Source organism: Ochotona princeps, chromosome 8, assembly GCF_030435755.1.
Source record: "Ochotona princeps isolate mOchPri1 chromosome 8, mOchPri1.hap1, whole genome shotgun sequence".
Taxonomy (NCBI): Eukaryota; Metazoa; Chordata; class Mammalia; order Lagomorpha; family Ochotonidae; genus Ochotona; species Ochotona princeps.
Window position 1 is genome coordinate 39012294 of NC_080839.1, and position 21564 is coordinate 39033857.

At 38.6% G+C, this 21564-nt stretch overlaps 1 protein-coding gene and 1 long non-coding RNA gene across 3 annotated transcripts in view; one reads left to right on the top strand and one right to left on the bottom strand.

Annotated features, from left to right (window-relative positions):
* Nucleotides 1–21564, top strand: part of UGP2 (UDP-glucose pyrophosphorylase 2) — a 38693-nt gene that overhangs the window by 9546 nt on the left and 7583 nt on the right. For both annotated transcript variants that reach the window (XM_058667879.1, XM_004580103.4), the window contains exons 2-5: nucleotides 1006–1133; nucleotides 1935–2042; nucleotides 18466–18651; nucleotides 19927–20060. In XM_058667879.1, the coding sequence (XP_058523862.1) occupies nucleotides 1020–1133; nucleotides 1935–2042; nucleotides 18466–18651; nucleotides 19927–20060 (542 nt within the window). In that variant the 5' untranslated portion in view covers nucleotides 1006–1019. The remainder of the gene's footprint in view (nucleotides 1–1005; nucleotides 1134–1934; nucleotides 2043–18465; nucleotides 18652–19926; nucleotides 20061–21564) is intronic.
* LOC131480998 (uncharacterized) lies at nucleotides 1127–21548 on the bottom strand. The gene is made up of 3 exons (XR_009245965.1): nucleotides 21100–21548; nucleotides 15358–15479; nucleotides 1127–1221 (listed from the first exon to the last, which is right to left on the bottom strand). It is a non-coding gene; the product is annotated as an uncharacterized LOC131480998 (long non-coding RNA).

A 21564-nucleotide genomic window follows, 5' to 3' on the forward strand; every position in this document is an offset into this window, starting at 1 on the left:
GGGCAGGCATTCCTCTGTCCTTTCCTTTCAAAGTGAAATTGCTATAGGGCCAGAGATACTTTGGCATTGACAGTATATCAGGAGGCGTTATTAGTGGGGAATATGAAATTACATTGGTACCTGTTCTAAAATGGAAGGAATTGGGGCCAGTGTGGTTGCTAATTCTTCACTTGCAAGTGCCAGTATCCTCTATGGAAGCCAATTTGTATACTGTCTGTTCCACTCCCTGCTTGTGTCCTGAAAAAGCAGTGGAGGGTGGCCCAAGTCCTTGGCCACCTACATACACCCTTTTGGGAAACCAAGAAGAAGAAACTCCTGGTTCCCAGCTTCAGAATAGCTCAGTTCTGGCCACTTTGGCCATTTTGGAGTGAACCAGCAGATGGAAGATGTCTCTCTATTGCTCCTTCTCTGTGTCAAAATTTGCCATTCCAATAAATATACATAAATCCTCTTTAAAAAATTGGAAAAGATTTCTTAAATTTTTGTATTGTCTGAAGATGATGAGGGAGGTGGTGTTCGTTTTTTGGTTTTTTGTGTGTGTGGGGGGGGTGTGGCGTTGTTTGTTTCTGTGAAACTGCCAGACTTCTTAAGTTCTCTTATGAGGACTTCCTTAAGGGCTTTGTATGTAAGACATGTTCTTTTAACATCCTTCCAGTTGTTTTAATTTTTTTTCCCCAGTTCTGCTGGTTAGTAGGGAAACACTAGTAGAAATGGCACAAGATGTTCAAATGAGACTTAATCCTTTTACTTTCAGTTGCCCTTCCTAAAGTATTTAATGTCTGTCCCAGAAACACTGATAAGGCATATAGATATTGCAGCTGGAGTTGAGCTCACATAATTGTGTAGTTCCAGCTAACTGATCATGGCCAGAAGATTTGGGGCCATGTGCCTGAGCCCTTTTCACTTTTCCAGAACACTAGAAACAGGTCAGTTGTATCAGTTGTAGCTTACCTACTATTTGAATAACTAAATTTTCAGTTGGTGTTTTTGTGTTTTCATCTTAAGATCTTAGCAAAGCGATGTCTCAGGATGGCGCTTCTCAATTCCAAGAAGTCATTCGACAAGAGCTAGAGTTATCAGTGAAGAAGGAACTAGAAAAAATACTTGCCACTGCACCATCACAAGAGCTTGAGGTAGGACTCCATGATGTTTTTTGCTTTATTCTTCCACATGGTTAGCTGCTGCTGCTGCTGATGGTAGTGGTGATGATGATGGTGCATCCTAAAATAAGCAGAAGATGGATGAAAGCATCCAAAACAAAACAACAAAAAGAAATAAACATTGCTTACTTTTGTTGAACTTTTGTCCATTGTAAAATCATTATATCTTTTAATAAATAGTGTAGAAAGTTTCCAAAGTCACCAAAAGAATCAGAATAAAAATTGAACTTCATTTACTCTGTTTTGATATCATTGGATGGAGACATAGTTACCAACATTCATTTGGAATTGTGAAAGTTAGTGCACCAATTGAATATTCTCCATGCCTTTTCCAAAAAGCCAATTCTAATAGAACCATGATATTTGGACAACTAGAATAGAAGTCTAATGGAAGTCTCTCAAAATTGGGAGTTGTTTACGTTTTTAGTTACAAATCAGTAGATTATCCTCTTTCATGTTCTCATTTCAGTATATGCTTAATGTTTTGAGATTAGCCATTAGAGAAAGATACTGAGTAAATATATGTGAAGATACACGTGCGCACACGTTCTCTACACACGAGTATAGAGAACCAGTTGAAATTCTCATAATCAAATAGTGTCAGATTACATGACAGTAGAAGGAAGTGTGGGAGAATTACTTCCTTTATACCCCATTCTCTAAGAGTGTAAGAATTTATTTTAAAGTTATTTAAATTTAAATGTATAATTTGTACCTGTTTTTGTGAAACACTAAGCTTTATGCTGGTTGTAACAATAATGTTTGTTTTCATAGCACACTAAAAAGGATCTTGATGGATTTCGGAAGCTATTTCATAGATTTTTGCAAGAAAAGGGACCTTCTGTGGATTGGGGAAAAATCCAGAGACCTCCAGAAGATTCAGTAAGTTTTAGATAAAATATAAGAAAATTTAAGGTAATTTCTGATATCAGTTTAACTTTAGGTATGGGAGTGTGGAGTACTAAGAACGATTAAAATACAGGAATTGCTTTGCATTCACTGACCTCTCACACGAAAAGTATGGAAATGGTCTTTAACCACTTTGCTTCCTTTTAGAGGACCTCACAAGTTAACATTGTGTAAGTGAGGTAATTGTTTTGAAATTTGTGTTTTATACTAAAATGTTCAAAAAATCTTCATGTTGATTTTTTCCAAAACCTTTGTCTTATTGCACTAGAGTTCTGGGTAGACATTTGGTTAAATCTTAAAGCTCACCTCATGATTTCCTCTTATCTTTATGACATTATTTCTCTTGTCTGCCTTCTCTTGTCAACCCAGCATTCTCTCCACTCCCATTGTATTTCCCTGCTCTGCAGTTCTGGGTGTGTTTTTAATAGAATGGCAAAGTTTCCTCACATATTAAAGTTCATTCTTTGAGGCAAATTTGAATGCCTGTATCTCTGTCATTGTCCTCTAGAAAGCTGCACTGAGAAAGAATATTTTAGAAGTATCAGAGGCTCGAATCTTAGTTCTTCCTGTTATGAATTTTATTGGAAATAAAAGCTCTTTATGTACTTCCCAGGGTTGTTACAAGGTTTCAGTAGGATGACATGTAAAAATATGTTAAACTATGATGGATTTTATAGACCTCAGGTTATTTCTACTGTCATGAGGCACTTAAGTGTGCTGATTATTAGTAGGTGTTTGTCAGTGGACTCTTTTTATTACTAGATCGTGAATTCAGGGTATCCTGTGTCCTGAGTGAATGTTTGTTGAATGGATGATGTGAATGAAGTGATTGTCGAAAGAACAGGACTTGTGAATGTGTTGACCTTTCTTTCCCTCCCTGTCAATACACTTAACCTTTGCTACTTGAGGCACTTTTCACTGTAGGGAGAAAAGATATGATAGAGTGGAAAAACTATATGTAGATTATTTATCTCTCATGTCTATATACTTATTATTCATTTTACAACATACTACTGCATTATCTGTGTTTGTAAATGTGTTACTAGAACATAATTGTGCTGATTCGTTATATACCATTTGTGGCAGCTTAAACTAATGGAGTACCTCTCACATTTTTTTTCCTAATGTGAAAATCTTACATATAGTTCCCCTGTTAGGTGCACTTTTATTCATATATGTGAAACACTGACTTAGTTTTTAAACTTCAGAAATTTAAAAATTACTCACACATTATAAAACAAAAATAAATCTTCCCTCATTATTCACCTTAAGGAGTCTCTTATTTTTTATTTTTAAGCTAAAATTGTTCTTGTCTATAATGTCTGATAGTTCCAATATGCACACTTTTTTTTTAAGATCTACATTTTTGGTTCACTTTTCTTGGCCTAGTCAATGAATTGTGATATATTTTTCTGCTTGTGAGTAATATAATTAATCTTATTTTTCCCCAAGAAACAACAATAAGAGAAATCTCCTGGGAAAGTGTGTTGGTTTTAAAAAAAGTAGGTATAAATTCAGCCAAATGTTTAAAATGTTGGGAGCAAGCATAAAATTATAGTAACTTTAGATACTGTTATTCCCCAAATTAAGTATTTATGATTTTTATGATTTTTCCTAGGAATTATAACTAATTGAAGTAACCCCACTTGTCTAATACTTAAAGTGGGGGAGAAAGGAGTCGATTGATGAAAATCACCTTGGAATTTTTACATTTTAATGCTTACTCTGACTGCTCTCTAACAGGGGTCTGCTAAATCCTTTCAGGAGGTCATACTCGTATAATGAGCCACGGTTACTGATCAGAATACAGATTGATGTAGAAAAAAACAACAGAAATAGAAGTTTTGGGTATAATATGATTTTATGAAGTTTTTTTCCTGTTTATAAAATCTGAATCTTCATTTAAAATGTCTTTTGAAACCTAGTTTTAAGCATCTCTTTTTCCCTTATAGGTTAAAATAGGCAAATAATAAAAATTTGTGTCTGCATTAAAAGTTTTGGGCATGTATAAGAAATGTGCTTGAGATTCCATACATCCACAATTTTTAAAGTTTTGAAATGTAGAGGCAAAAATAGTTGAAACTTCAACAGTGTCCTGATGTTGATGAAAGCAGCAATCTGTTCTTATATCTAGTCTCTGCAGTATCAATTTTGCAAGTAGCTTTGAGAATATAAATCTTGGGTCACTGTGTGATCCCTAGAGTCCCCCTTCTCCCAGGTTTTTCTTCTGAGATCTTAGAGATTATATAAAGATCAATTTTCTTACAAAATAATATTTGTATTTAGCAAACATGAACCTTTTTAAAATCCTTTTTTCTTAAAAAAAGAAAAAAGACGCAGATTTACTGAGAGAGAAGGTGAAACAGAGAAGTCTTCCATCTGCTGGTTCACTGCACAAATGGCCACAATGACCAGAGCTGAGCTAATTCAAAGCTGAGAACCACGAGCTTTCGATCTCCCATGCGGGTGCAGGGCCCAAGGCCTTGAGCCATCCTCCCCTGCTTTGCCAGGCCATGAGTGGAGAGCTGAAAAATAAGTGGAGCAGCCAGGATTGGAACTGGCACCCATGTGGTATTCTAGTGCTTACAGTTGAAGGATTAGCTTGGTACACTACTGTGCTAGCTACAGTAGTATATCTTTCTAATAAAAATACATTCTTGTGGCAGAATAGTCATTTAGAGTCACATTTTAATGTCAACCTCACATCAAAGATATGTACTTAAGTACTGTTGTAATAGAGAACCAGTTTTTGTACACAAGGTGACAAATAACCAGAGTCATTCATCTAGTTTGTAAAATAAAGATTTATTGGAACTAGCCACACTTAATCATTTACATATTTTCTTTAGCTATTGTCATGCTGCAATGGTAGAACTGAATAATGATGAATACTATGGCATGAAAATTTGTGTCATAATCTGGTTCTTCATGGAAAAATATAGTCAGATCCATTTTACTGCACTTTTTAAAAATGAAAGCCTGCTGTAGTTTTCTTCTTTTGTCCCCCAAAAACTTACCTCAAAAGCTTGTGACAATTCAAAGTTTCATTTTTATGTTAAAATATTTTAAAGTACATACTCCAAAGCCAGGAACCAGGAGCTTTTTCTGGGCCTCCCTTGTGGGTACAGGTTCCCAAGGCCTTGGACCATCCTCCATTGCTTTCCAAAGCCATAAACAGGGAGCTGGATGGGAAGTAGAGCAGCTTGGTCACAAACTGGCACCCATATGGGATCTTGGCACTTGCAGCAAGAGGATTAGCTAACTGAGCCATCGTGCTGGGCCCAAGGACATACTTTTGGATTAATGTCATATTTTCCTAGTATATAGCAAGGAAGGATCAACCAGCACATGCAGCTTCAGATGACCATTTTATTGTTGCTACAGAGTCTATGAGAATGTCTTGGCCCTGGCCAAGTTTACATTTTGGGGATGAAGAGGAATAGACCAGAAACAGGAAAAGTTAGTTTACTAAAAAGACACTGAGCTGACAGGTTTTTCTGAGTCCTACCTTAAAAAAAGATATTATCACCTGACTTTTTCTGACCTCTGGTGATGATGCATTTTCGTTTCTGTGAAAAATATTCTCTAAAAGATATTTCATATTAACTTAAAAATTCTTTGTTTTATTTGAAAAAGAGAGAGAAAGATCTTCCATTTATTGGCTCATTCTCCAAATGCCTGCAACAGCCAGGGATAAACAGTGCTGCAGCCAGGAGCTGAATCCAGGGTCCCAAGTACTTGAGACCCCAACTGCCACTTCCTAGAGGATGCGTTAGTATCTTCTAGTGGAGTAGCCACGACTTTGAAAACTATCATTCAGATATGAAGCATGGACACCCCAGGCACCAACCTATCCACTCTATTAAATAATTGCCCCAGACTTTTTGTTTCAATAAACTTAAGAGGCATAGAAAGGAAAGAAAGAATAGAACAGGATGGAGAATTGGCATGAAGAAAATACCATACATCAGTGTGAGATTTTAAATAGATTTTTGTTTTGTTTCAAAAAATACCTAAATTTTCCTTCTTTTTTTTTTTTTTTAGCTCATTAGCACAAAAACACCAAAGTGTGTATGTAGAGTGAAAGGCCTTTTGAAAAAGTTATATGTGTACAGACTACAATACACAGCAATTTTTTTCTGAAAGATGAACCATAGTATATTTTGCGTGAAAAGTATTTACGTTTTTCTGAAAGACTTACAAGAGGCAATTTGGCCAGAGATCTGATTTGATATGGCACGGGATGATCCGATATGAGCATATGAAGATTTCATAGCTGTGAGCAGCTAATGGGAAAACCATGAGAGACTTGCTTGGTTTGTATGATAAAATGAGATTCTAAATGTGTTAAGTATTTCATATAAAGGATATAAAGACATTTAACAAGATGATCCTGAGGATGTGACTGAATAGCAAAGAGTCATCTTCTTTCTTAGCGTTTTACTTTAGGTAGTTGATCAATTTGTGCTGTCCTCCGTCTAACGGTACCAGATGTCCTCTGCAGGCTCCAGTGTACTGCCATATCCTCCATGTGCACCCGGGTATGCTGTCCACTGCTCCATCTAAGCCAGTGAGGAGGCCCAGCTCTGATACGGGCACTGCACGGTGAAGAGACCTTTCTTAAGCCCATCTAGAAACAGAACTCTGTTTAATGGCCTACTGTCACCTTTTCCCATATTTAGCCTACTTGAAGATACAGGTTTCCTTCTGACACTTCATGTGCCTTTCATGTATTTTCAGTTTTAAATTCAGAACGAATATTCCATGAATACTTAAGTATCTCATGTTGGTTTTGGCTCAACAGCAAGTTTTAAAATGGGATATAGATAACAAAAAGTTATCTGGGATAGCTTTGTAATGCTTTCAATAAGGAACAATGCTTTTTTTTTTTTTTTTTGCAACATTCCTACAAGTCAAACTACTCTTAACAGTTTATTTTAAAAACACATATTGTAATTTCCCTCTCACATATTCATGCTCATGTTAATCAACTTAGGACATTTTCTTTCTGACATACATTATCTATTTAAAAGGCAGAGCTACAAAGAAAGAAAAGGAAAGACAGAGAGTGAGAGAACTCCATCCCTGATTCATTCCCCAGATGGCCACAATAGCTAGAGCTGGGCCAATCCAAAATCACCAGGAACTTCTTCTAAGTCTCCCATGTGGGTTCAGGAGCCCAAGCACTTGGGCCATCCCCCGCTGCTTTCCCAGGTGCAATAGCAGGGAGTGGGATCAGAAGCAGAGAAGCTAGGACTAGAACCAGTGGCTTCGCAAGTAGTAATCTTACCTGCTATGCCAGTATGTCAGCCATCACATTTTGTTTCTTGCTCCTAATGCTTTTTCCTCTCAAACTCCCATATCTACCACCCTTCCATTAAAAGTTGTATCAGTGTACAAGATGAGATATAAAGCTGCAATATTCCAAACTGTGAACTCTAAACCTACCTAGCTAGAGAACAGATGACAATAAACAGAACTAGCAGAAAACCCTAAGAACAAAAACAAGACATAAACTGGTGTGGATATGTATGACAAACAGCAGAAGATAAATATGAAGAAAAGGTTTCAGCTGATCCCTAAACCTTTTATTGATCCTAGAATTTTTTTGTAGAAACTCTAAGAAGTTTAAGGACCTAAGATATTTTTAATTGTAAAAGAAAAAGGTAATAATATGTGGATGGTAACAAAAAATTTCAGATACTTGATACTTTATTGATGTCAGCTAAAGTAATAAAATTAGCCAACCTACTAAGGCATTTGGCCCATATTCTTATCAGCTAGGATGATAACATTCAAAAACATCCACTTCAGAGTAGAATACGAAGGACAAAGGTAAATCATCAAGGGAATTACAAAAGAATGCAAATGAAGAAATGGTAGGTCCAAACATCAACTAGTTCATCTCGCTATCTGCTTCGGAAACTAGAATTGTTTTTTTGCTAAAATCAACTTAGATTTCCCCTTTAATCCAACTCTCTTTTTGGCCCATTTGTGGGTTAGATAGGTGAAACTGAAGCTTCTGACATCCTGTTTATGTTGCGTACTTGCTTTAAACTCCAAGGTACTGAACAGTAAGTGATTAAGGCAGTAAATGTACATTGTTAGTTTATGTATAATTCACACAGTGGAAGCAATCCCAGAGTAAAAAAAGGTGGGGAAGGGAGAAAAAGCCAGAGGCTGTTAAAAGAAGTTTTATGGAAGATTAGAGAGCAAGTATAGGGACGTGGACAAAAAGGAAAGGGAAAGGTCAGATAACAGAAACTGGGTGGAGTCCATGCTGACGTCTTCCTTGGAATAAGTCTGAGTAATGAAAAAAGTACTGTTTTAGAAAGACACATATTAGCTTGTATGTTAAAGGGAAGAGTAAAGTAGGGATCAAAGACTGCAAAGAAGCACATTTTAAGGGTGTACAAAGGAACTGTTTGGGAGTGATGAAAAGTTTTGCAAATTGTCATGGTAGTTGCATAGTTCTATGCATTAACTAAAATTCATTAAAATGTAAACTAAAAAGGCAAAATTTTACTTCGTGTAACTTATATTTGAATATACTTGACATTCCCAAAGAAGAAAAAAAAAAAGCTGGGCCCAACACAATAGCTCAACAGCTAAATCAAGCGCCAGGGTCCCATATGGACACAAATTTGTGTCCTGGCTGTTCCACTTTCCATCTAATTCCCTGCTTGTGTCCTAGGAAAGCAGTAGAGGACAGCCCAAGGCCTTTGGACCTTGTACACACCCACTTGAGAGATTAGGAAGATGCTCTGGTCGCAGCTAAGTACAGAACAACATGCCAAGCATGCCATAGTGTATTATGGAAGTATCAGCTGGCTTGAAGTCTCAAGAAAAATTTTCTGGCATTAAATTAGACCATAGGGTGACCTTGAAGCAACACATTTCTGAGAATGAAGGGATAATCAAAAAGAAAACTTTGAGAATAGTAGAAGTCTAAACTTCCTAGGCTTGATGTATATAGCTATATATCTGATGGTGGAGCACATATGTTAGCTGTGTCTGTTCTACAGTTAGAATAAAGGCTTTGAGAGTGTCAGGTGCTGAGATTCTTTGCCTGCCATGGAGCATCTGTTCACTGGCCAAGAAATCCGTCCCTTATCTGGGTAGTTGCACAGAAGCAGATTTATGGAGAGAAGGAGAAACAGAAGGGTCTTCCACCAGCTGGTTCATTACCCAAGTGGCCACAACAGTGGAGCTAAGCCAATCCAAAACCAGGAGCTAGGAGCCTGTTCCAGGTTTCCCACATGGGTGCAGGTTCCCAAGGCTTTGGGTCATCCTTTGCTATTTTCCCAGGCCACAAGCAGGGAGCTGGATGGGAAGTGGAGCAGCTGGTATATGAATTGGCACCTATGTAGGATCCCAGTGGTTACAAGGTGAGGAGTTAGTCACAAGGCTATCACGTTGGGCTTTTTTCTATATAATTTTAAGCAAACTATGAATGACCTGTAATTCCAGCAAAGATATTCAAACTCAGATGCCTGGTAAAAAAAATTTTAGTCTTAGGCCCAGCGCAGTGGCCTAATGGCTAGAGTCCTCGCCTTGAATGTGCCAGGGTTCTCATATGGGCGCTGGTTCTAATCCTGGCAGCTCCACTTCCCATCCAGCTCCCTGCTTGTCACCTGGGAAAGCAGTCGAGGACGGCCCAATGCATTGGGACCCTGAACCTGTGTGGGAGACCCGGAAGAAGCTCCTGGTTCCTGGCTTCTGGCTTCTGATCTGCTCAGCTCCAGCTGTTGCGGTCACTTCGGGAGTGATTGAATGGACGGAAGAGCTTCCTCTCTATATATATCTGTCTTTCCAATAAAAGTAAATCAATCTTAAAAAAAAAAAAAGGGAACTTGAAAATCTTTGTAATATGGCCGGCCTTTCACTTCTCCATCAGAACTATTGAATTGACTTCACTCCTTCCCTTCAGAGCCTAAAATAGCCTCATTTCTCTTTGAGGTTTTTCTGGCAATATATGTAACAAATGTTTCTTGAACACTTTGTGGTAGGCATTTAGCTAGGCACTGAAATATGAGTGAGCAGAATAGATGATGACCTGACACTCATGAAGCTTCATTCTGGTTGAAGTACACGTGATACATAAATAAGATCATTTTAAAGGCAAATTTTCTATTGCTGCTCTCCTGGCCCATTCGTACTTTGAATAGTTACATCTCCCTGACTGAAACCTTTTTGTTTTTTCATTTCTTTTTTCTAACTACTACATGATACTATGGAAATCTTCATTAATTTTATTTTTACATTTTTAATTTATTTCTTTTAAAAAAAGATGTCAAGTTTACTTACATATAGTAAGTTTTAAAATAACCACACATCATTAACAATAGTAGTATATCATTCTTAAATTAACCATTTTATGTGAGGAGACACAGAGATCAAGAATAAGCTGGTTCTGTCTTTTGGTTCCTTCCCCACAAAGCCAAGGATTGAATGAATCTAGGTCTCTTGTGTGGGTGGCAGGAGCCCCACCTCTGAACTCTTGCCTCACAGGATCTATATCAGCAGGAAGCTAGAATCAAGAGCCACAGCATTGAGCTGAACTCAGGTACTCTGATGTGGGAAGTGAGCATCCTATCTGTGGTGCCTTCACCACCGAGACGAACACCTCCTGGTTGTCCCTTCTGATCTATCAAATACCAACTATCTTAATTACTGCACAAGAAAGAAAGTTCCTGCTCTTAACTAAGGGCCATGCAATTTTGTACAGTACTCCCTAGCCTTTCCCATGTATGTGATGGCATACTTCAAAAATGGAGTAAATGTAAGAGACTTTGGCTTGGGCCTAACATGATGGCTCAATTGGCTAACCTCCCCTTGCAAGTGCCAGGATCCTATATAGGCGCTGATTGGTGTCCCAGTTGTTCCACTTCCCATTCAGCCCCATGTTTTTGGCCTGAGAAAGCAGTGGATAATGGCCCAAAGCCTTGGGAACCTGCACCCACATGAGACACCTGGAGGAAGCTCCTGGCATCAGATTGGCTCAGCTCCAGCTATTGCAGCCATTCGGGGAGTGAATCAGTAGATGGAACGTTTTTCTCTCTGTCTCTTCTTTTCTCTAAATCTGTCTTTCCAAAAAACAAAAAAAATGGGTAAATCTTAAAAGAGTATGTCCTTTTCATTTTGCAAATTAAAACTCTGTGCTCATATACTCCCTCTACACTCTCTCTTCAATTCCTTGACAACCTCCTTTCTGTTTTCTCAATGAATTTGACTACTTTTGGTACAAAGATATATTTTTAAAAGATTTATTTTCATTACAAAGTCAGATATACAGAGAGGAGGGGAGACAGAGAGGAAGATCTTCCGTCCAGTGATTCACTCCCCAAGTGAGCCACAACGGCTAGTGCTGCGCCGTTCCAAAGCCAGGAGCCAGGAACTTCTTCTGGGTCTCCCACACAGGTGCAGGGTCCCAATGCATTGGGCTGTCCTCGACTGCTTTCCCAGGCCACAGGCAGGGAGCTGGATGGAAAGTGGGGCAGCAAGGATTAGAACCGGCGCCCATATGGGATCCTGGCGCGTTCAAGGCGAGGACTTTAGCTGCTAGGCCACGGCACTGGGCCCATAAAGATATTTTTAATCTTAAGTTTTTTTTTGTTTGTTTTGAAAATTGCCTGATTTCTATTAACTATCACATTTTCTTGGTATTACTTTCCTGGACAGATAGGAGAAGACATAAAGCCTAGGGGGTTATTATATGGCAATACTCTTACCAGTGGAAGATGAAGTTAGCATATTTTGCTCAAGGGAGATCCCGTTCTCTGGCTACCCCTGAGGAGTCCCAAGCAGTATGGAGCCATTGTAAGAGAAGCACTGTTTGAGAAGACAGAAATTTTTATCAAATTTTGGATTTTTCTATGGAATTGTACCATAAAATTCAAAACTAAAAGAAAAAACTAAAAAAAAAAAGAAGATTGTCTTAAACCTGACTTGACATGCCTCTTCACTGTGAAATTGATGGAGTGTATTGAATCAAGACATGGAGAAAACAGTAGCTACATCATTTCCCTTAAGCATGTTCTTGAAATTTCAGACATTTTTCAGTACAGCTGACTCTATTGGTTTTTACCCATTATGGCATGCTGAATTATTGTTTGTAAGCCTTTTCTGAAGCGTTTATAAAATCCCAACGTTTCTAAGTCAAGGCAGACTTGTGCTGGCAGTGTAGGTTTTTTCTGTGCAGCTGCGCAGGTTCTGGGATACCAGCCGTCCTGTCTAGTCCTGCTGCGTAGGACCAGAGTGAGCCCCACAGCTCACTGAAACTCATCTGCACGTGAGCCTTGCATCAAAGGCAGTACAGGACAGCATAAGTTGGGCAGAATTCTGCAAAAATGACCTTAGTAGACAGAAGAAGAAATGCATGAACTATTCAGATCTCAGTCTTAAAGAATTCTGATGTTAGAAAATTGATTGATGGAGCAAATTGCTAACACTTGATTTTGAGGTGGAGGCTTCAGAACTTGCAACTGTGAAAGTCATTTTTTGTCACTGTAGCAAATCACTTATTTTGGCTCATGTTTTTTTTTTTTTTTTTTTTTTTTTTTTTGAGAATCACAGTTCAGGTGGTTCCTTTGCTCTGGTGTTTGGTAAGGACTGTGATAGTAGAGGAAAGGTCATCTGGTAAGTCAAAAAGCACAATGAGACAAAGAGCACACGAGATTTAGGGAACTCTGTCTCACATTGTGTCCTGTGTGCCTGGGAATGCAAGTAAGAGATGTATTGATGTTTTTAATAGAATTTACCAATTAAGTGATTGTTACTTGCCTTGCATGATGCAGGAGAATATATTCTAGTGGTGAGATAGTGCATGCGAACTCAGGAAGTAAAAGTGAGTATAGCAACTTTTACAGAAAGAAGGAGAGACAAAGAGAAAGATCTTCCATCTGCTGGTTCACTCCCCAAATGGCCACAATGGCTGGAGCTGAACCAATTAGAATCCAGGAGCCAGGAGCTCCCTCTGCATCAGCAATGTGGGTGCAGGGTCCCAAGGCTTTAGGCCGTCCTCTACTGCTTTCCCAGACCGTAAGCAGGGAGCTGGATGGGAAGTGGAGCAGCCAGAACACAAACCAGCACCCTATAGGATCCTGGCATTTGTAAGGTGAGGATTTAGTTATTGAACTATTGTGCCGGGCCCTATATGGCAACTTAAAAAAAAAAGTCTTGTGTTTAAGAAAATAAGAAACACAACTTGTGCATGTTATTTTTTTCTTAATAAAAAGCATGAATACTAGAATGTGTTCATGCTAATGGAAGAGAATGAAGAGGCATAGGCTAAAGAAGAAAGACTGATTAATGAAATGGGATCCTTGAGATGGCACTGGCAGAGAAATTGCTTTGGGATGGAGGACAGCTCTTCCTAGAACAAGCAGGAAGAGTTAGAAGCAAGGATGGAGGGGCCAGTGCAGTGGTTTGACAGGCTAATCCTCCACCTGCAAGTATAGGTATCCCATATGAGCACTGGTTCATGTCCTGGTACCTCTGCTTCCTATCCAGCTCCTTGCTTGTGGCCTGAGAAAGCCGAAAGCCGTGGAGCATGGCCCAAAGCCTTGGGACTTTGTACCTGGGTAGGAAACTCCATGGGGGCTCCTGGCTTCTAACTTTGGGTCAGCTCAGCTCAGCTCAGCTCTGTCCATTATGGCCATTTGTGGAGTGAGCCAGCACAGGAAATATCTTTCTCTATTTTAACTCTCTGGAAATTTGCCTTTCAAGTAAAATTAAGTAAATCTCAAAAAAAAAAAAAAAAAAAAAAGCCAGGGTGGAGATGCAGGGAGGGGTCTTGGATCTCTGTGTTATAGGTGCTCATCTTGATGGCAGAACGAATGTTAATGATTTTCTTGTTAGACCATATGATCATGTTAAGCATCTCCGGCCTATGTATGTTTTTTCTGTTATTAATTTGTAGGACCTTTCAAATGGTCATTACTTTTAAAAATGTGAAACGTAAAGAAAACTATACAGCATAGAACTTGGCGCACAAGCATTGTACACAGGATTTGGTGAATAAGCCAGTGTTCTTGGAACACTATATACATATGGAGCGTCATACCTAATTTGTGTAACTGTTTACACAGCTCATTCTCTTTAAAGCAAGCTAGCTTTGGTTGGAGAATAAATTCTTTCAGATTTTAATAATCATGTCCTTGTGAACCATAACAGGGCAGGTACTGTTAGCTTGCTTTGAGTATTTGGCACTGTCTCCAGGAATAATACAAATATGCTACCAAGAACTGGGTTACACTATTGCTAATGGGAACAGTGTGTCCATGACTGTGTGATGAATATAGCTTTTCTTCTAGCTAGAAACCAAGTTGTGAACAAACTTGGCAAGATGCAGAGGGCATGGTAGACAGTTCTTAAAAAGTGTGTTTTAAAATCTCCTGTTAATGAAGAGAAACGAGATTAACATCTGAGATGGTAGGATGTTGTTTAAATCACAGTGTTTAGTAGATTGACAACCACTTTCTTTTCCTTATCACCAGAGGAAATTCGATATTTGACCAATTCTTTTCTACTGGTGAAAAGAGAACACGACTGGTCAGGCCTCCCTTAGATATTTTGCTAGGCGCCACATAGGGTTTTGCCCCACCTCACCTATGGAAGTTGTCCTACTGTTTCTTGAGTTACAATAGGGGTTGTAGAATACTGATTTCTATTTGGGTCTGTCAAAAAAGAGAAAAGGGGGAGAGGGAAACAATATGATGAAGGTTGAAAACACAAGGACCATGCTTAGTTAGTGACTGGAGTGACTCAGAGCATCGTTGAGGCTACACACAGCAGTGCGTGGCACTCCCTGTTGTCTCCAAACACCATCCATCTCTGCCTGAGTAAATGTCTTTGTGCATTCTCCTGGAAGACCTGAAAAGGAAAGTGAAGGGCAGACCTAAAAATGTCTGCTTTGGTATGTCCAGTGTAGTTCCAGTAGTTGCTAAGCAACTTCTAAAACAGATCCCCTTGACTTGTCAAACCAAGCTGTGTGACTGCTTGGTGAGGTCCCTGCTGGAGGGCGGGGACAGCATCACCAAGAGAGATTTCTGTAGACACACAGAATGATTTATGAAATGGAAAGCCACACTTACCCCCTAATTTAAACTGTAATAAGGTTCAGACAAAAATGGTGCGGCTTTCTGGAATCAAACACTAGCTTGATTCAACTACTGCTGACTGAGCTTTCTTTGCACATGTTTATGTGTCTGTGTGCATAGGGGTTGGGCTGGTTCTAAATCATGAAATATGAAAGCTCTTCACTGAAGACTTTGAACAGCAACCTTACCCTTACTTCTCTGGACACGCCTTCCTTTTTGGTGCCTTGTTCCTCTTTTCTTCCTTTTCCTGTCACGGTTCTCAGCGTCCTTCTCTTGTTAACAGATTCCTCAGACAGTCCTGTATTAGCTACTTGAAGGGTCAGATATTACACGATAAGTAGGTAGTACTGAAAACAGCACAGAGAGAACAGTGGGTTCCTTAACATTTCTTTGAGGTAGGGACTCACTGCCCACTTAATTCAGGATGTCCAGGCAGTAACCCAAGTGATAGATAAGTCTTTCTGCTGTGAGTTGTTAGGGCCTATGCCCAAGAGCCTTTATGAACAAAGCTTTGTAATTTTACTGCTAAATGTGAGTTTTTATTTCACACTTGATATCTGAAAAGTATTCAGGATTGCATTTCAGCTTCACACTCAGCTTCTTAGGATGCCAACCTTGGGGAGATAAGAATTAAAGCCAGAATTTTATTTAACATACCTTTTAGCAGAAGAACAGTAGCCTAAGTGTTAAAATCAGTTTGAGATTGGGATATTGCATCAATATGTGCATATGTTTATTAGTCATAAACATGCATGGTTTGGAGTTCTGTATTCTGGCAAAATTTTAAGGCAGCAAGGCTGACATTTGATTTTTCGTTTATCTTCACAAGAGATGAAAAATTTCTTTTAGTATTTTTTCTTGACTACTCAATGCCCTAAATCATATATTGAGTTCTCTAAAACTTGCTATTTTTAAAAAATGATTTATTTACTTTTATTATAAAGTCAAGATAGACAGAGAGGAGGAGAGACAGAGAGAAAGATTTTCCGTCTGATGAGTCACACCCCAAGAGGCCGCAACAGCCATAGCTGTGCTGATCTGAAGCCAGGAGCCCGGAGCCAGGAACATCTTCCGAGTCTCCCATGTGGGTGCAGGGTCCCAAGGCTTTGGGCCATCCTCAACTGCTTTTCCAGGCCACAAGCAGGGAGCTGTGAGGGAAGCGGGCCCACCAGGATGAGAACCAGCACCCATATGAGATCCCAGCGCATACAAGGCGAGGAGTTCAGCTGCTAGGCAACTACACCAGGCCCCCTAAATCTTGCTGTTTAGTGCTGTGAATGTTAATAAGCCAAACAATTCTTTTAAAAATTCAATTTTTAAAAAAGACATATTTTTATTGACTAGTCACATATACAGACAGGAAGAGAGACATAAAGGAAGATCTTCCATCTGTTGATTCACTCCCCAAGCGGCCACAACAGCCAGAGCTGAGCTGATCTGAAGACAGGAGCCCAGAGCCTCTTCCAGGTCTCCCAAGTGGGTGCAGAGTCCCAAGGCTTTGGGCTGTCTTGACTGCTTTCCCAGGCCACAAAACAGGGAGCTGGATGAGATGTGTTACTGCTCAGATTAGAACCAGTGCCCATATGGGATCCCACTGTGTTCAAGGTGAGAACTTTAGCCACTAGGCTATTGTGCCAGACCCTTAAAAATTCAATAAAGCTGAAGATTAAGAAGCTGTTGCTTTGGCACAGTGCATTAAGCTACCACCTGCAATGCCAGTATCTCATGGATGCTCATTGAGTGTCCACTTATGTCCTAACACAAGTGGGCCAAATCCATGGACCCCTGCACCCACATGGGAGACCTGGATGGAAACTTGGCTTTAGAATTTCCCGTTTGCGAATGAATCAGTAGAGGAAAGATATCTTTCCGTTTGTCCCTCTCTCTTCTTAACTCTTTATTTCAAATAAATAAATACATCTTTCTCTGAGAGGCACAGGTTAGTTTATATTATTCTGCCTGATATTCAGGTTTATATAAATATTTGTCAATTTTTATAGGGAATGATACTTTCGTAGAGATAAAACTTTGAAACTCTTTAAAGTTTTAGCCAAAATATGACCTGAATTTTTATGTTTATTGTCATTCTGTTTCCCAGTTAATAGAAATGATATTTTTGAAAGCATTATTGTAAACTTGATACTTTTTAAAATCATCAGTGTCGTAATTTTTGGTCGTGTGACACGTTTCATACTTTTCCGAATGCTAAGGTATTAGTGAAATTTTCACTCTGTTTTATCTAGACAACGTTTACTTTTTATAGCATTTTTACTCTTGTGATAGCATTACTTGAATAATATATTGATACATGAAATTTTCCACTCCAAGTTTCATCTGGGTAATATTTTTCTGTGTTTGAAATAAAATATCCAAATAATGACAACAAATCCCAGTCATGTGCCCTGTTTGAATTTTTGCTATTGTAGTAAGATCCATGCCTACTTTGTAGCATGATTCAGAATATTTAAAAGAGAAATTAAGTAAAGCATCATAACTAGTCTAACTGAGGTTGGAAGAGTTATATGTTCAGGTCCAAGTGTTATTTTCCCAACCATTTATGTATATTTTATAAACTTTCATATAAATGGTGCTTCATAATTTAAGTTGAAGTTGAAAAATAGGCCTGTCTTGCCACATGAAGAAAAAAAGTTTATTTATATGTAATTTTAAGAAAATGTATTGAAAACATTAGCTAGCTTAGAATGTTTCTGAGCTAATAATTTTACTTAAAATGAATGTCTGATGCAAAGGTTTTCAGTTTAATTGATTTCCGTGCCCTTGGGAACCCTTTGTAAATAGTAAATTCTTGCTGGGAAAGTGAGAAGTAACTGCTAAGTGGAAATCTTTGGCTATTATATAATGATTGGAAATTAAGAGACTTGCCCTCATCCTATAAATCTTTTGAATAAGTATAATGTGCCAAAGAAATTCTCCTAACACAATAATAGGCAGTTTGAAGTCATTGTTTTACAGTGGCATTTCTTTTTTACTGAGTAGTTGATTTCAACAGCTGAGTTGGAGAGGATTCTATACCCTTGTTGTATCAAGGTGAGAAATTGTTTACCCCCCAAATGCCCACCTGAGACTTTTTCTTGTAGTCCATTATGACGTAAATGAACCACTGAACCTGTGTGTGCAGTTGTTTTGAACCAAAAGAAGCCATTAAAAGGAGTAGGTTTAAAACTTTACACACACAAAAAAAAAACCTCTTTAAGGAAGTATGGTGACAACCCAAGGACTAATTTTTGTCTCACAAAAATGTTTGAATCACTCCTATAATTTTATTTTTCTTTCAGATTCAGCCCTATGAAAAGATAAAAGCTAGAGGCTTGCCTGATAATATATCTTCTGTGTTGAACAAGTTGGTGGTGGTGAAACTCAATGGTGGCTTGGGAACCAGTATGGGCTGTAAAGGCCCTAAAAGTCTGATTGGCGTGAGGAATGAGAATACCTTTTTGGATCTGACTGTTCAGCAAATTGAAGTGAGTAACATTTAGTCTTTTTCATTGCAATACTAAAATAGCTTTTAGATTATCATTAATGTTGTAAAATGTAAGGAACGTGAATTTCAGTTAGTCAAAGAGGTTGCTATCTTTAGTCTTGTTATTAGTGTTAAAAAAAAAAAGTTTAGTGTTCCAAAGGCAAATTCTTAGGGTGCTGGAAAAGTTTTCTATTTCTTGCATAGCATTTGTAGTTCATGAAATCTCGTCTGTTGAGATTCTCTGATCTCTCTGCTCTCCAACCAATTTCTTTTAATGACAGCTTTTATCACAGATGGGATGAGCTTTATTAATCCCCTTTAGGAAGCTGAGGAGGATGTCCCTGGGTGCCACGGATGCCGGGAACTTGTTTTGGCTTCTCTCTTACAACAAAATTACTAATTAGCTCTTCTGAGGTAATGATGCTATCTTTTTCATCATCCCTGTTGACTGGAATGGTGCTGGCCATGACAGTAGGAAACCAGCAGTAGCAGTGGCTAGCATTTATTTAGCATGTTTTGTATGCCAAGAATTATTCTAATCTCTTTATTTGAATTGTCCCATTTGCTCCTCTCAACAGTTCTCTAAGGCAAGGACTGTTGTCATTCCCATGTCACCTCATTTTAGATGAGGAAACCAAGGTGCAGAGAAGTTAAATTTTTTTGGCCAAGGTGCCCTAGCTGGTAGTAAATGCAATGTTACACTTTGAACACAAAACAGTCTGACTTCTAAGATCCAGTTTTCTTCTCACTTTGTGTTGCCTCTTGGCTCATCTGAGAGAATGAAAAGACTTCACTTTGTGTATGATTCACCCCGATATATTGTTCCTGAAACAGGGAGCCAGAAGTTTGTAGATGTACTTTTATCCCCATAGAATCCTGCCCAGAGACTAAATAATTAATTGGTCCTTATTTATCCAGTAGAAGGCAGAAGACTGGACACACAGTTTTACAGTTTGACTACGTAGGGATATGGGACTGGAGAGCAGGAGAACAGGTGTCTTGCCTGTCACTAATCTAACAAACTGGTCCTCATTTTAGTCATTTGTCATATGCACAGAGTGGTTTCTATCTCAAAGAGTTAGGCTTTAATGAGCAGCAAATGGTGAACTGTTAACAAAATAGGTTAGTGCAATGCTGTTAGTTATGTCAAATCTATATATTTGGCAACATATAGGTGATGTGTTAGATGTTTTATGATTAACAGTAAGATTTGATTTTATATATTTAAGTATAGTAAGAATAAACCTAGGTAATCGATTGTCATTTTCCTCCCTAGCATTTGAACAAAACCTACAATACAGATGTTCCTCTTGTTTTAATGAACTCCTTTAACACGGATGAAGATACAAAAAAAATATTACAGAAGTATAATCATTGTCGTGTGAAAATCTACACTTTTAATCAAAGCAGGTACAAGGGGTTGAAGTCTTACTCCTGGGAAAGGACTGCTCTACCTTTTTTTTTTTTTTTAAAGATTTATTTTATTTTCATTACAAAGTCAGATATACTGAGAGGAGGAGAGATAGAGAGGAAGTGGAGCCGCCGGGATTAGAACCAGCGGCCATATGGGATCAAGGCGAGGACCTAAGCCACTAGGCCACGCCACCAAGCCCTGCTCTACCTTATTATAACAGCAGTCTCAGGATGAACACATGCCGTATTAAAGCCAAGAAATGTTTGATGCCTTTAAAAGCACTTGTGAATAGATATGTGGTTGTTAAAATCACTCTGAATATACATTTCCAATTCTTAGAATTTACTTGAGACTCTGTCTTATGTCCAGAATATTTGAGGATAGCTTCGGTAGGTCTTTACATCTTGAGGGTATATTTGTTGTCAAGGTAGGTCTATGAAAACCTTTCTGAGCCTGGCACGATTGCCTAGTGGCACGCACCAGGATCCCACATGGGTGCCGATTTGTGTCATGGCTTCTCCACTTCCCAAACAGCTCCCTGCTTGTGGCCTGGGAGCAGCAGATGTTGGCCCAAAGCCTTGGGACCCTGGACCTGCATGGGAGACCTGGAAGTGGTTCCTGGCTCCGGGCTTTGGATCGGCTCAGCTCCAGCCGTTGTGGCCACAGTGGATGGAAGATCTTTCTGTCTCCCCTCCTCTCTGTAAATCTACCTTTCCAATAAAAGTAAATAAATCTTCAGAAAAAAAAAGAAAACCTTTCTATATTCTACAATATTAATAACCTTACCTATAGAAAGGGATTTCACCAATATCCTGAATAGGCTTGGAGGCAATTTAATGAATACTGGAGAAAATTTACTTTAGAGAGGAAGTAAAGAGAAAATCAAGTGATGAAATGCGAGAAGTCCCAGGCAGCTCTTGTTTATGTACGGGTATACACTAGCCTGTATGAACACACATAGAGGGGCATTTCTAAAGTTGTGCCATTATTTTTACACAGTTTTTGAAATTATTTTTCCTCTGGGCAGTTGCTTACATCACAGATGCTTTGCCTCCAGGTCTTCAGTCAGTTCTAATGCTGTCTCCTCTGTTTTCTTCTTCCTCTATTACCAGCCCTTCCTCTTCTCGCTAATGGCGGGAAGCAGATAGCCTCGAATGCTAACCTGATTTTCTGGGAAAGAAACAGAAACATCAATTTGTAAGAATGAGCAGTTTTTCCCAGTTATGTTTTCAGGGACAAGAACAATACCAAAACCAAATACTTCAGGGAAAATATACTTAATACACTTTTCTTTTTGGAGTGCCATAAAATATATTAATATCTTAAAGGATATTGTCCCATCTGATTGATTGTAATTTTTAGACAACACAGATAATGAGAGATTTTCTTACATGAATATTGATAAACTTTGAAATGAAGGAAGACTTTAACTTAAATGCATCATTTTACATAAAGGTCCAGAATGTGCTACAGAGTCAATATTAAAAAAACTTCTTTTTT